Source organism: Salvelinus alpinus, chromosome 9 (genome assembly GCF_045679555.1).
Source record: "Salvelinus alpinus chromosome 9, SLU_Salpinus.1, whole genome shotgun sequence".
In the NCBI taxonomy this organism is placed as follows: Eukaryota; Metazoa; Chordata; class Actinopteri; order Salmoniformes; family Salmonidae; genus Salvelinus; species Salvelinus alpinus.
Window position 1 is genome coordinate 1,967,579 of NC_092094.1, and position 16,286 is coordinate 1,983,864.

At 45.3% G+C, this 16,286-nt stretch overlaps 1 protein-coding gene across 1 annotated transcript in view; it reads right to left on the reverse strand.

Moving 5' to 3' along the window:
- LOC139584100 (transient receptor potential cation channel subfamily M member 1-like) overlaps positions 1-16,286 on the reverse strand; it is a 92,933-nt gene that overhangs the window by 4,997 nt on the left and 71,650 nt on the right. The window contains exons 26-28 of the mRNA XM_071415609.1: positions 8,952-9,084; positions 8,345-8,692; positions 7,173-8,224 (exon numbers count right to left, since the gene is read on the reverse strand). Of these exons, the coding sequence (XP_071271710.1) occupies positions 7,173-8,224; positions 8,345-8,692; positions 8,952-9,084 (1,533 nt within the window). The remainder of the gene's footprint in view (positions 1-7,172; positions 8,225-8,344; positions 8,693-8,951; positions 9,085-16,286) is intronic.

Here is a 16,286-nt window from a genome sequence, read left to right on the forward strand (position 1 = left end):
TAAAGCTGGAATAACTAGTTCAGTCTGTAAAGCTGGAATAACCCGTTCAGTCTCAATACATGGAATAACTAGTTCAGTCTGTATGGTTGGAATAACTAGTTCAGTCTGTATAGTTGGAATAACTAGTTCAGTCTGTATGGTTGGGATAACTAGTTCAGTCTGTATGGTTGGAATAACTAGTTCAGTCTGTATGGTTGGAATAACTAGTTCAGTCTGTATGGTTGGAATAACTAGTTCAGTCTGTATAGTTGGAATAACTAGTTCAGTCTCTATGGTTGGAATAACTAGTTCAGTCTGTATGGTTGGAATAACTAGTTCAGTCTCTACAGTTGGAATAACTAGTTCAGTCTGTATGGTTGGAATAACTAGTTCAGTGTCTATGGTTGGAATAACTAGTTCAGTCTGTATGGTTGGAATAACTAGTTCAGTGTCTATGGTTGGAATAACTAGTTCAGTCTGTATGGTTGGAATAACTAGTTCAGTCTGTAACTAGAATAACTAGTTCAGACAGCGAGCGGTCGCATTTGCGCTTTGGTCCGCAGGTAGTATAACTTTTCATTACATTTCATTACATTCAATTATAGTACAACGGTTTGATTTGTCTAATCTTAGCAATTTCTTCTTAGCTAGCTACATAGCCGTCTTTGTATCAAAAATAATTGCGTAATTATCGTATTACGTCGTCCTAACGCAGTCTACACTGCTATCTGCCCAGCAGCTAGCCAGCTAGCAAACGTCCACCGTCTACCGAATAGCAGCACTGTAGCAACTATTACACTCAACTGAACGACTTGATTAGTGTAGTGTTAGCTAGCTACATAGTTGTCTTTGCTGTCTTCGTATCCAAGATAATTGTGTAGTTTAGAGTGTGTAGTTTTAGAGTGATTATCTTAATTTACCGAGGTTAGCTAGCCAGCTATTTGTCGTCCTTAACATAGGAGACACTGCTAGCTAGCCAACAGCTAGCCAACGTCTACCGAATAGAACTTCCGCACTCAACAACCCGGTCGCATTCCGCTTCGCTCCACAGGTAGTATCACATTTTCATTTCATTTCATTACAGTACAAAGGTTGGATTTGTTTGATCGTAGCTAGCTACACAGCTAGCTACATAGCCGTCTTTGTATCAAAGATAATTGTGTAGTCTAGAGCGATTTTCTAGGTTAGCTAGCCAGCTACTGTCGTTCTTTTAACGCAACGTAACGTAATCAACACTGCTAGCTAGCCAGCTAGCCCCCGAATAGCAGCACTGTAGAAACTATTACACTCAACGGAACGACTTGATTAGTGTAGTGTCAACAACGCAGCCACTGCCAGCTAGCCTACAAAGTCAACAACGCAGCCACTGCCAGCTAGCCTACTTCAGCAGTACTGTATCATCTTAATCATCTTAATCATTCTTAATCATTCTAGTCAATAAGATTCTTGCTACGTAAGCTTAACTTTCTGAACATTCGAGACGCGTAGTCCACTTGTCATTCCAATCTCCTTTGCATTAGCTTAGTCTCTTCTGTAGCCTGTCAACTATGTGTCTGTCTATCCCTGTTCTCTCCTCTCTGCACAGACCATACAAACGCTCCACACCGCGTGGCCGCGGCCACCCTAATCTGGTGGTCCCAGCACGCACGACCCACGTGGAGTTCCAGGTCTCCGGTAGCCTCTGGAACTGCCGATCTGCGGCCAACAAGGCAGAGTTCATCTCAGCCTATGCCTCCCTCCAGTCCCTCGACTTCTTGGCACTGACGGAAACATGGATCACCACAGATAACACTGCTACTCCTACTGCTCTCTCTTCGTCCGCCCACGTGTTCTCGCACACCCCGAGAGCTTCTGGTCAGCGGGGTGGTGGCACCGGGATCCTCATCTCTCCCAAGTGGTCATTCTCTCTTTCTCCCCTTACCCATCTGTCTATCGCCTCCTTTGAATTCCATGCTGTCACAGTTACCAGCCCTTTCAAGCTTAACATCCTTATCATTTATCGCCCTCCAGGTTCCCTCGGAGAGTTCATCAATGAGCTTGATGCCTTGATAAGCTCCTTTCCTGAGGACGGCTCACCTCTCACAGTTCTGGGCGACTTTAACCTCCCCACGTCTACCTTTGACTCATTCCTCTCTGCCTCTTTCTTTCCACTCCTCTCCTCTTTTGACCTCACCCTCTCACCTTCCCCCCCTACTCACAAGGCAGGCAATACGCTCGACCTCATCTTTACTAGATGCTGTTCTTCCACTAACCTCATTGCAACTCCCCTCCAAGTCTCCGACCACTACCTTGTATCCTTTTCCCTCTCGCTCTCATCCAACACTTCCCACACTGCCCCTACTCGGATGGTATCGCGCCGTCCCAACCTTCGCTCTCTCTCCCCCGCTACCCTCTCCTCTTCCATCCTATCATCTCTTCCCTCTGCTCAAACCTTCTCCAACCTATCTCCTGATTCTGCCTCCTCAACCCTCCTCTCCTCCCTTTCTGCATCCTTTGATTCTCTATGTCCCCTATCCTCCAGGCCGGCTCGGTCCTCCCCTCCCGCTCCGTGGCTCGACGACTCATTGCGAGCTCACAGAACAGGGCTCCGGGCAGCCGAGCGGAAATGGAGGAAAACTCGCCTCCCTGCGGACCTGGCATCCTTTCACTCCCTCCTCTCTACATTTTCCTCTTCTGTCTCTGCTGCTAAAGCCACTTTCTACCACTCTAAATTCCAAGCATCTGCCTCTAACCCTAGGAAGCTCTTTGCCACCTTCTCCTCCCTCCTGAATCCTCCTCCCCCTCCCCCCCCCTCCTCCCTCTCTGCAGATGACTTCGTCAACCATTTTGAAAAGAAGGTCGACGACATCCGATCCTCGTTTGCTAAGTCAAACGACACCGCTGGTTCTGCTCACACTGCCCTACCCTGTGCTCTGACCTCTTTCTCCCCTCTCTCTCCAGATGAAATCTCGCGTCTTGTGACGGCCGGCCGCCCAACAACCTGCCCGCTTGACCCTATCCCCTCCTCTCTTCTCCAGACCATTTCCGGAGACCTTCTCCCTTACCTCACCTCGCTCATCAACTCATCCCTGACCGCTGGCTACGTCCCTTCCGTCTTCAAGAGAGCGAGAGTTGCACCCCTTCTGAAAAAACCTACACTCGATCCCTCCGATGTCAACAACTACAGACCAGTATCCCTTCTTTCTTTTCTCTCCAAAACTCTTGAACGTGCCGTCCTTGGCCAGCTCTCCCGCTATCTCTCTCAGAATGACCTTCTTGATCCAAATCAGTCAGGTTTCAAGACTAGTCATTCAACTGAGACTGCTCTTCTCTGTATCACGGAGGCGCTCCGCACTGCTAAAGCTAACTCTCTCTCCTCTGCTCTCATCCTTCTAGACCTATCGGCTGCCTTCGATACTGTGAACCATCAGATCCTCCTCTCCACCCTCTCCGAGTTGGGCATCTCCGGCGCGGCCCACGCTTGGATTGCGTCCTACCTGACAGGTCGCTCCTACCAGGTGGCGTGGCGAGAATCTGTCTCCTCACCACGTGCTCTCACCACTGGTGTCCCCCAGGGCTCTGTTCTAGGCCCTCTCCTATTCTCGCTATACACCAAGTCACTTGGCTCTGTCATAACCTCACATGGTCTCTCCTATCATTGCTATGCAGACGACACACAACTAATCTTCTCCTTTCCCCCTTCTGATGACCAGGTGGCGAATCGCATCTCTGCATGTCTGGCAGACATATCAGTGTGGATGACGGATCACCACCTCAAGCTGAACCTCGGCAAGACGGAGCTGCTCTTCCTCCCGGGGAAGGACTGCCCGTTCCATGATCTCGCCATCACGGTTGACAACTCCATTGTGTCCTCCTCCCAGAGCGCTAAGAACCTTGGCGTGATCCTGGACAACACCCTGTCGTTCTCAACTAACATCAAGGCGGTGGCCCGTTCCTGTAGGTTCATGCTCTACAACATCCGCAGAGTACGACCCTGCCTCACACAGGAAGCGGCGCAGGTCCTAATCCAGGCACTTGTCATCTCCCGTCTGGATTACTGCAACTCGCTGTTGGCTGGGCTCCCTGCCTGTGCCATTAAACCCCTACAACTCATCCAGAACGCCGCAGCCCGTCTGGTGTTCAACCTTCCCAAGTTCTCTCACGTCACCCCGCTCCTCCGCTCTCTCCACTGGCTTCCAGTTGAAGCTCGCATCCGCTACAAGACCATGGTGCTTGCCTACGGAGCTGTGAGGGGAACGGCACCTCAGTACCTCCAGGCTCTGATCAGGCCCTACACCCAAACAAGGGCACTGCGTTCATCCACCTCTGGCCTGCTCGCCTCCCTACCACTGAGGAAGTACAGTTCCCGCTCAGCCCAGTCAAAACTGTTCGCTGCTCTGGCCCCCCAATGGTGGAACAAACTCCCTCACGACGCCAGGACAGCGGAGTCAATCACCACCTTCCGGAGACACCTGAAACCCCACCTCTTTAAGGAATACCTAGGATAGGATAAAGTAATCCTTCTCACCCCCCCCCCCCCCCCTTAAAAGATTTAGATGCACTATTGTAAAGTGGCTGTTCCACTGGATGTCATAAGGTGAATGCACCAATTTGTAAGTCGCTCTGGATAAGAGCGTCTGCTAAATGACTTAAATGTAAATGTAATGTAAATGTATGGTTGGAATAACTAGTTCAGTCTGTATGGTTGGAATAACTAGTTCAGTCTGTATGGTTGGAATAACTAGTTCAGTCTCTATGGTTGGAATAACTAGTTCAGTCTGTATGGTTGGAATAACTAGTTCAGTCTGTATGGTTGGAATAACTAGTTCAGTCTGTATGGTTGGAATAACTAGTTCAGTGTCTATGGTGGGAATAACTAGTTCAGTCTGTATGGTTGGAATAACTAGTTCAGTGTCTATGGTTGGAATAACTAGTTCAGTCTGTATGGTTGGAATAACTAGTTCAGTGTGTATGGTTGGAATAACTAGTTCAGTGTCTATGGTTGGAATAACTAGTTCAGTGTCTATGGTTGGAATAACTAGTTCAGTCTGTATGGTTGGAATAACTAGTTCAGTCTGTATGGTTGGAATAACTAGTTCAGTCTGTATGGTTGGAATAACTAGTTCAGTCTGTATGGTTGGAATAACTAGTTCAGTGTGTATGGTTGGAATAACTAGTTCAGTGTCCATGGTTGGAATAACTAGTTCAGTGTCTATGGTTGGAATAACTAGTTCAGTCTGTATGGTTGGAATAACTAGTTCAGTGTCTATGGTTGGAATAACTAGTTCAGTCTGTATGGTTGGAATAACTAGTTCAGTCTCTATGGTTGGAATAACTAGTTCAGTCTGTATGGTTGGAATAACTAGTTCAGTCTGTATGGTTGGAATAACTAGTTCAGTCTGTATGGTTGGAATAACTAGTTCAGTCTCTATGGTTGGAATAACTAGTTCAGTCTGTATGGTTGGAATAACTAGTTCAGTCTCTATGGTTGGAATAATTAGCTCAGTCTGTTGTTTGGAATAACTAGTTCAGTGTCTGTGGTTTAATCAACTACTTCAGTCTCTAATGCTGGATAAACTTTTTTTTGTCTATATTGTTGGAATAACTAGTTCAGTTCTATAGCTGGAATAACTAGTTCAGTCTCTACAGTTGGAATAACTAGTTCAGTCTCTATTGTAGGAATAACTAGTTAAATCACTCTGGATGGAATATATAGTTCAGTCACTATAGCTGGAATAACTAGTTCAGTTACTAAGGCTGGAATAACTAGTTCATTCACTGTGTTTAGAATAACTATTTAAGTCTCTATAGCAGGAATAACTAGTTCAGTCTGTATGGTTGGAATAACTAGTTCAGTCTGTAAAGCTGGAATAACTAGTTCAGTCTCTATGTGGAATAACTAGTTCAGTCTCTATGGTTGGAATATCTAGTTCAGTCTCCGTGGTTGAATTAACTACTTTGGTCTCTATAACTGGAATAACTTGTTCAGTCTCTTTGGTTGGAGGAACTAGTTCAGTATATGGTTGGAATAACTAGTTGTCTCTATGATTGAAATAACTAGTTCAGTCTGTATAGCTGGAATAACTAGTTCAGTGTCTATAGTTGGAATAACTGTTTCAGTCTCTGTAATTGAAATAAATAGTTCAGTTTTAATGGTTGGAATAACTACATCAGTATATTTTGATAGAGGAATAATTTCAGTGTCTACTGTTGGAATAACTAATTCAGTGACTATTATTGGAATAACTACTTCAGTATCTCTAGCTGGAATAGCTAGTTCAGTCTTTACGGTTGGAATAACTAGTTCAGTCTCTATGGTTGGAATAACTTTTCAGTCTCGATGGTTGGAATAACTGGTTATGTCTCTAAAATTGGAATAAATAGTTCAGTTTTAATGGTTGGAAAATTAGTTCAGTGTCTTTTTTTGGAGGAACTATTTCAAAGTATATTGTTGACATAAATAGTTCAGACCCTATAGTTGGAATAACTAGTTCAGTCTGTATGGTTGGAATAACTAGTTCAGTGTCTATGGTTGGAATAACTAGTTCAGTGTCTATGGTTGGAATAACTAGTTCTGTTTGTTTATTTGGAATAACTAGTTCAGGCTCCATGGTTGGAGGAACTAGTTTAGTCTCTATGGTTAGAATATCTAGATAATTCTCTGTGGTTTAAATACTTAGTTCAGTGTCTATAGCTGGGATAACTAGTTCAGTGTCTATAGCTGGGATAACTAGTTCAGTGTCTATGGTTGGAATAACTAGTTCACTCTCTATGGTTAGAATAAGTAGTTCAGTCTCTACAGCTGGAATAATTAGTTCAGTCTCTACAGTTGGAATAACTTTTTTAGTCTATGGTTGGAATAAGAAGTTCAGTCTCTTTGTTTGTACTTTGTAGTTCAGTCTCTATGGTTGGAATAAGTAGTTCACTCTCTATGGTTGGCATAAGTAGTTCACTCTCTATAGATGGAATAAGTAGTTCACTCTCTATGGTTGGAATAAGTAGTTCACTCTCTATGGTTGGAATAACTAATCCAGTGTATATGGTTGGACTATCTTGTTCAGTCTCTGTAGCTGGAACAACTAGTTCAGTATCTATAGCTGGAACAACTAGTTCAGTATCTATAGCTGGAACAACTAGTTCCCTCTCTATGGTTTGAGGTACCAGTTGTGTTTTTATGGTTGGAAGAACCAGGTATGTTGCTATAGTTGGAGGACCCAGTGGAAGAACTCGTGGATCTAACTCTGTCTCTGGAGGATCCAGTTCAGTCGGAGGAGGGGACAACTTAATGTCTGGAGGAACCAGCAAAGCTTCTGGTGGAACCTGCAAAGCTTCTTGTGGAACCATGTCAGAAGGCTGTTTAAGTAGTTCAGTCTCTACAGCTGGTGGAATCAGAGGAAACATGTTAGACTCCTGTTTTTCAGGCTCAGGTTCAGAGAATCTTTGCGTGTCAGGTAGCTGGCCATGAGGCCAGACCACAGAAACCTTGGGCTGTTGTCCGAAGTGGCTGTGGTGGACCTTGTGCTCCCAGCAGGCTGGCAACTGGCCTGGAGCATCGGACACCTGGTCTATCACAGATCTGTAGTCTGCAGCCCAGAGGGCCTCACTCTCATCCCCTGCTGTGGTTGGGGAGATGTTGCTTTTAGCCCTGGTCCTAGTGGATCGAGGGGTCAATGGAGGTGTGGTGTGGTAGAATGGGATAGAATGTATACACTTCTCCAATGGGGAGGACATGGTTGCCACCAGCTTGGACTTCTCTCTTGGCAGACCTTTTTTAGCTAACGCAGTATCCAGAGGATCTCTACTGTCTGGGGCTTCCTGTTTAGGATTGTAGCCTGCAACCCAGAGGGCCACGCAATCGGCAGCAGTTTGGTCGTAGAGGATAGTGCTCTTAGCCCTGCTTCTAGAGGTAATGCAGTGATCCACAGGGTTGCTGGGATAGCATTTAACAGATCTAGACTTCTCCAGCTTGGTCTTCTCTCTTGGTAGACCTGCTTTAGCTAATGCAGCATCCAGTGGATCTGTGGGGTCTGGTACTTTGTCTTTAGGTATGTCAGACATGGTTTCTCCTCCATCTGTCTCCCCTTCAGCCCTTTGTTCACATGGGGAGATCAGGATGTCCACATAGGAGCTGGGCCGTGTCCTGTCTGCTCTGTCCATGTCTAACGGCAGGCCATAGTCCTTGGAAACCCTGGCTTGTAGGCTGCCATGTCGCTCCCGGCCTACAGTCAGGGTAGATGCGCTAGACAATTTCTGTAGGCTGCCCTGTCTCTCCGGACCTACAGACAGGTTGGATGTTCTACTTACACTGCCCTGTCTCTCAGACCCTAGACGAGACAGTACGCTGCCCTGCCTCTCAGACCCTAGACGAGACAGTACGCTGCCCTGCCTCTCAGACCCTAGGCGAGACCGTACACTGCCCTGCCTCTCAGTGCCAAGCTGGGCTTTCCTCTCAGCCTCGTCCACGTCCATCTGGAAGCGGTACATGCTGTAGCCATCAGCGCTGTTGATGGAGCTGGCTCGGAGCAGGGAGGATGGGTCACAGTAGGAGGAGTGTGTGGAGTGGGAGCGTTTAAGCTCTGAATGGTCGACCCCAGCCAGCTTCTCTAGGGCGTTCATCATGCGGCTGTGGATGTCTTCCAGCTGAGCCAGGCGAAGGTCCACCGTCTGCAGGGACGCCTTCATGGTGTTCTCCCTCTCATTCACCTCCTCCAGACGCATGGACATGTTCTCCACCCTGGGGGGAGGAAGGAGAGACAGGAGTTTAATATTAGACAAGCTCCTAGAACAACGTATTCCTATTCACCCTGCAGGGAGCAACAGGAGCTTCAAGAACAGACATACTAATACCTCACACTTATAAAATACCAGATTCAAAAACACTTTTGGACATGGTCATTTTAATTGAATGAACCATCTGTCCCATCTTCAGCAGATGTTTTAATTGGGTGGGAGTGTTTTGCAGTGAGCAATGTGATTGGGTGGGATTGTCTTACCGTTCTGATGTGACCTTGATCCTCTGGTCACTGGATGAATGGTGCTCGTCTTCCTTCTCTCTGAAGTACTCCTCCACACACTGCTCCTCAAACTCAAATAGAGCCTTCAGCTCCTCAGGGTTCAGCCGTAGCTCTGGAGGGAGACGGCAGGATATCTCTATTAGGTACATTTCTAAAAACTAACATGGAGACAGGATATCTATGCTCTAGTCAGTGGAAGTGGAGTGCTTGTACAGACCTGTGATTGAATGAATGACTGTTAATGACAGAGTCTAAGCCCTGTCTAAGCCCGGGCAGTGGTGGGTGGGTCTAAGCTAACACATGGAATTGTTTTAAGATGATCATACCGAGGATGAATTAGCTATTTGATTTTGAATTTTAACACCCCTTAATGTATCAAAAATTTATAAAAAAATAATTGGATGAAACACTGAATTGGCATTACTGCTATTAGCCAATAGAAACGCATTGAATAACATATTCACTACATTGAACAACAGATAATCGCCCCAAATATCAAAAGGAAGTTTGTTCTGAAGTGTCCAGATAGAAGAAAGATCAGGAAACTATTTGACTTTTTTTTACATGTATTTTCCCCCTTATTTTAGGCAGTAAACTACTGTATACAAAAGTATGTGGACACCCCTTCAAATTAGTGGATTCGGCTATTTCAGCCACACCCGTTGCTGACAGGTGTATAAAATCGAGCACGCAGTCATGCAATCTCCACAAAGAAACACTGGCAGCAGAATGGACTACTGAAGAGCTCAGTGACTTTCAATATGGCACCATCATAGAGCTGCCCCGGTCAAATGTAAGTGCTGTTATTGTGAAGAGGAAACGTCTAGGAGCAACAACGGCTCAGCCGTGAAGTGGTAGGCCACACAAGCACACAGAACGGGACAGCCGGTACTGAAGCAAGTAGCGCGTACTAATTGTCTGTCCTCGGTTGCAACACTCACTATCGAATTCCAACCTGCCTTTGGAAGCAACCTTAGCACAAAAACTGTTCGTCGGGAGCTTCATGAAATGGGTTTCCATGTCCGAGCAGCAGCACACAAGACTAAGATCACCATGCGCAATGCCAAGCTTTGGCTGGAGCTGTGTAAAGCTCGCCACCATTGGACTCTGGAGCAGTGGAAAAATGGTCTCTGGAGTGATTGTTCACGCTTCACTATCCAACAGTCCGACAGACTAATCTGGGTTTGGCGGATGCCAGGAGAACTCTACCTGCCCCCATGCATAGCGCCAACTGTAAAGTTTGGTGGAGGAGGAATAATGGTCTGGGGCTGTTTTTCATGGTTCGGGCCCCTTAGTTCCAGTGAAGGGAAATCTTAACGCTACAGCAACCAATGACATTCTAGATGATTCTGTGCTTCCAACTTTGGCAGCAGTTTGGGGAAGGTTCTTTCCTGTTTCAGCATCACAATTCCCCCGTGCACAAAGCAAGGTCCATACAGAAATGGTTTCTTGAGATCAATGTGGAATAACTTGACTGGCCTGCACAGAGCCCTGACCTCAACCCCATCGAACACCTTTGGGATGAATTGGAATGCTGACTGTGAGCTAGGCCTAATCTTACAACATCAATACCAGACCTCACTAATGATCTTGTGGCTGAATGGGAAGCAGGTCCCGAAAGCAATGTTCCAACATCTAGTGGAAAGCCTTACCAGAAGATTGGAGGCTGTTATAGCAGTAAAGGGGAGAACAACTCCATATTGGAATGACATGCTCGACGAGCAGGTGTTTACGGTTAGCTACCCTTCCATCCAAATTCCACAGTGGCCACCATAAGTTATGAAACCGGTTAACTACCCTTCCATCCAAACTCCTCCTGCACCACAGCCACCATAAATCATGAAACCAGTTAGATAACCTTCTATAATCAAGTACTGGGAGAAACTTGAACAATCTTCCTTCTACTTCCAAAGTGAGGCTGGATTTATTCATATAAACAAAACCAATCTTCATTTCAGCATCTTGTCAGTTTCTCAATGTGTTTTTAAAAAGACAGTTTATCATCAATCCATATACCCAAGTACTTATCATGGGGAACTTGCTCAATTTGGGCTCCCTTTAATTTGCTAACACGCAGGTCCTCAGGGTCAATATTACAAGACCTAGAAAATAACATACATTTGGTTTTATTAGCATTTAGTTTAAGTGTAAGATCAGTAAGCTATTTTTTACTTAGTGAAAATCATATTGAAGGTCATGAATGGCCTGCTATAATGAGGGGGCACAGGAGTAAACAACTGTTTCATCAGCATAGAGATTAATGTTACAGCTTTTTACAGACCAATATTATTTACATACATAGTGAAGAGAAGAGGACCCAAAATCGACCCCTGCAGCACATCATAATATTGAGGAAACTACATTTGATGCCATCAGTGAGCACACATTGTGCCCTGTCACTTAGATGGTTCTTGAACCAATTGCAAGATGACTGATCTACAGTCGTGGCCAAAATTTTTGAGAATGACACAAATATTAATTTTCACAAAGTCTGCAGCCTCAGTTTGTATGATGGCAATTTGATCAGAGGATCAGATGAAGAGTGATCAGATGAATTGCAATTAATTGCAAAGTCCGTCTTTGCCATGCAAATGAACTGAATCCCCCCCAAAAAATTCCACTGCATTTCAGCCCTGCCACAAAAGGCTCTCGTTAACACATCTGTGAGTGTTGACGAGGACAAGGCTGGAGATCACTCTGTCATGCTGATTGAGTTCGAATAACAGACTGGAAGCTTCAAAAGGAGGGTGGTGCTTGGAATCATCTTTCTTCCTCTGTCAACCATGGTTACCTTCAAGGAAACACGTGCCGTCATCATTGCTTTTCACAAAAAGGGCTTCACAGGCAAGGATATTGCTGCCAGTAAGATTGCACCAAAATCAACCATTTATCGGATCATCAAGAACTTCAAAGAGAGCGGTTCAATTGTTGTGAAGGCTTCTGGGCGCCCAAGAAAGTCCAGCAAGCACCAGGACCGTCTCCTAAAGTTGATTCAGCTGCGGGATCGGGGCACCACCAGTACAGAGGTTGCTCAGGATTGGCAACAGGCAGGTGTGAGTGCATCTGCACGCACAGTGAGGCGAAGACTTTTGGAGGATGGCCTGGTGTCAAAAAGGGCAGCAAAGAAGCCACTTCTCTCCAGGAAAAACATCAGGGACAGACTTATATTCTGCGAAAGGTACAGGGATTGGACTGCTGAGGACTGGGGTAAAGTCATTTTCTCTGATGAATCCCCTTTCTGATTGTTTGGGGCATAGGGAAAAAAGCTTGTCCGGAGAAGACAAGGTGAGCGCTACCATCAGTCCCGTGTCATGCCAAAAGTAAAGCATCCTGAGACAATTCATGTGTGGGGTTACTTCTCAGCCAAGGGAGTGGGCTCACTCACAATTTTGCCTAAGAACACAGCCATGAATAAAGAATGGTATCAACACATCCTCTGAGAGCAACTTCTCCCAAACATCCAGGAACAGTTTGGTGACGAACAATGCCTTTTCCAGAATGATGGAGCACCTTGCCATAAGGCAAAAGTGATAACTAAGTGGCTCGGGGAACAAAACATCGATATTTTGGGTCCATGGCCAGGAAACCAGACCTTAACTTCTTATCGGCAGGTGGGATGCTAGCGTCAGAAATAGCGATACAATTAATCACTTACCTTTGATGATCTTCATATGGTTGCAGTCACAAGAGTCCCTGTTACACAATAACTGTTAGTCCCTCTTTACGTCCCAAAAACTCTGTTTTGTTGGCGCGTTTTGTTCAGTATTCCACTGGCTCAAAGGCGGTCACGACATGCAGACGAATACATCCTAATAGTACTGGTAAAAGTTATAAATGATGTTTATAATTAATCCTCAGGTATGTCTATTATCTAAATAATCAATAATATTTCAACTGGACAATAGCGTCTTCAATAGAAAGTAAAAACAACGAACGGCGAGAAATCGGTCACGGGCGCAAAACAGCTCTGGGTCCACATAGAAAATGGTCTCATTCTTCCTAATTTTTCAGAATACAAGCCTGAAACAATGTCTAAAGACTGGTGACATCTAGTGGAAGCCATAGGAACTGCAATCTGGGTCCTAACCATTTAGATACTGTATAGGCATTCAATAGAAAAGTACCCACATCAAAAATATCCCACTTCCTGGATGGATTTTCCTCAGGTTTTCGCCTGCCATATCAGTTCTGTTATACTCACAGACATTATTTTAATAGTTTTGGAGACTGTAGAGTGTTTTCTATCCAATACTACCATGCATATGCATATCCTAGCTTCTGGGCCTGAGTAACAGGCAGTTTACATTGGGCACCTCATGCATCCAAAAATTCAAAATACTGCCCCCTACCCAAGAGAGGTTAATCCCATTGAGAACTTGTGGTCAATCCTCAAGAGGCAGGTGGACAAACAAAACCCCACAAATTCTGACAAACTCCAAGCATTTATTATGCAAGAATGGGCTACCATCAGTCAGGATGTGGCCCAGAAGTTAATTGACAGCATGCCAGGGCGGATTGCAGAGGTCTTAAAAAAGAAGGGTCAACACTGCAAATATTGACGCTTTGCATCAACTTCATGTAATTGTCAATAAAAGCCTTTGACACTTATGAAATGCTTGTAATTATACTTCAAAATTCCAAAGTAACATCTGACAAAAATATCTAAAGACTATCTAAACGGCGAGATTTGTGTCTATTTGTGTCATTCTCAAAACTTTTGGCCACGACTGATTTCAGACAACCTTTGAACAAGTAAGAAATGTTCAACTGTATCAAATGCCTTCGACAGGTCTAAACAATATAGCACATCAACTAAGACAAGTGTAGCTGCTGAAACAGCGCTCTGTCCAGGTCTGAAACCACATTGGTGCTCATTAAGAATACAATGACAAGTTAAATAAGTTCTAAGCTGAAAGATAGCCTGGACCTGGACTGTAGTTATCCAAGTCAGAAGGGTCTCCACCTTTGTGTAAGGAAAATACTTGTGCTGTTTTCCAGATCTTATGGAAACAATTGTCAAGCTAAAATATAGATTAAAGTGGCAATATGTAACTTTTTGGGCGACCTGACCAAATTCACATAGAAATGTGAGTTATAGATCTATCCTTCTACTTGAAAGAAAGTCTAAGAAGCTGTAGTATATGTTCTATGTGCACTATGTCTATGCTTCCAGTTCTTCAGTTTAGTTTTTGCATCTTTCACTTTCAAGCTTCAAACAGCTGAAACAACAATATGTTTGTTTATGGAAAACGTATTTCACAGTGGCTTAGATTGTACAATGATTCTCTACACACTATACTAGCTTATTTTGTCACATGAACTGCAATTAGGCCAACTATTACAGTTTTAGCAACCAGGAGCGATATCTGCATAGTTCAACTTTAATGATAGGTGGGGCAGAACGCCGCAGCAAAAAGGAATCAAGTGAGTCAGCGGATTTATATACATCGATCTTCAATAAGGCACTTAGTACATTATAGACATGAAATGATTGAAATGATAAAGAGTAATGTGTATCTGAGAATGTATCGTTGTCTGCAACCTGGCTTGAGGTGAGTATAGGACTCCTCTCAGAGTTTTCAGAAGTTATTCTATCAAAAAGGTGGCCCTCTGTGGCAAAGTGGTTATTAAAAGCACCACACATTTCCATCTTATCTGCCCAGACGTAGAATCAGTCAGCCTTAGCCCAGACGTAGAATCAGTCAGCCTTAGCCCAGACGTAGAATCAGTCAGCCTTAGCCCAGACGTAGAATCAGTCAGCCTTAGCCCAAGCTAAATTTCTCTCCTGAAGTTTCTCTGATTTCTCTGATAGTTCATGCATGCACCATGGATTATCTTGAACGGTGCTTATCAGTAATAGAGTTGAGCAAAGAAGTAAATAATGTTGGGCCTGATCCGAGTCAGAGATGCCAACCGTATTATCTCTCAAGAGAATTCTTGTTGGTTATTGTCACAGCCATGTTTATAGACCAAGTCGAGTCGCAGTTCAATGGCTCAGACACGAGACGTATGTGGCAGGGTCTCCAGTCAATCACGGACTACAAAAAGAAAACCAGCCCCGTCACAGAGACGGCTTAGCTTTGAGGATAATACAGCGCCACCGACGCCAAGGACTGTGGGCCGTCCTTCTCCTTCTCCGTAGCTGATGTAAGACATTTCAACGTGTTAACCCTCGGAAGACTGCCGGCCCTGACGGCATCCCTAGCCGCGTCCTCAGAGCATGTGCCGACCACCTGGCTGGTGTGTTTATGGATATCTTCAATCGCTCCCTATCCCAGTCTGCCGTCCCCACATGCTTCAAGATGGCCACCACAGTTCCTGTTCCCAAAAAGGCAAAGGTAACTGAACTAAATGACTACTCATTTCTGTCATCATGAAGTGCTTTGAAAGACTAGTCAAGGATCATATCACCTCTACCTTACCTGACACCCTAGACCTACTTCAATGTGCGTACCGCCCCAATAGGTCAACAGACGACGCAATCGCCATCACACTGCACACTGCCCTATCCCACCTGGACAAGAGGAATACCTATGTAAGAATGCTGTTCATTGACTACAGCTCAGCATTCAACACCATAGTACCCTCCAAGTTCTGTGCAATTGGGTCCTGGACTTCCTGACGGCCGCCCCCAGGTGGTGAGGGTAGGAAACAACATCTCCACTTCGCTGAGCCTCAACACTGGGGCTCCACAAGGGTGCGTTCTCAGCCCTCTCCTGTACTCCCTGTTCACCCATGACTGCGTGGCCATGCATGCCTCCAACTCAATCATCAAGTTTGCAGACGACACAACAGTAGTAGGCTTGATTACCAACAACGACGAGACAGCCTATAGGGAGGAGGTGAGGGCACTCGGAGTGCTGTGTCAGGAAAACAACCTCTCACTCAACGTCAACAAAACAAAGGAGATGATCGTGGACTTCAGGAAACAGCAGAGGGAGCACCCCCATATCCACATCGACAGGACAGCAGTGGAGAGGGTGGAACGTTTCAAGTTCCTCGGTGTATACATCACGAACAAACTGAAATGGTCCCCGCACACCTCAGGAGGCTGAGGAGGCTGAAGAAATTTTGCTTGTCAACTAAAACCCTCACAAACTTTTACAGATGTACAATTGAGAGCAACCTGTCGGGCTGTATCACCGCCTGGTATTGCAACGCCCACAACAGCAGGGCTCTCCAGAGGGTGGTGCAGTCTGCACAACGCATCACTGGGGGCAAACTACTTGCCCTCCAGGACGCCTACAGCAACTGATGTCACAGGAAAGGCAAAAAGAAAATCAAGGACAACAACCACCCGAGCCACTGCCTGTT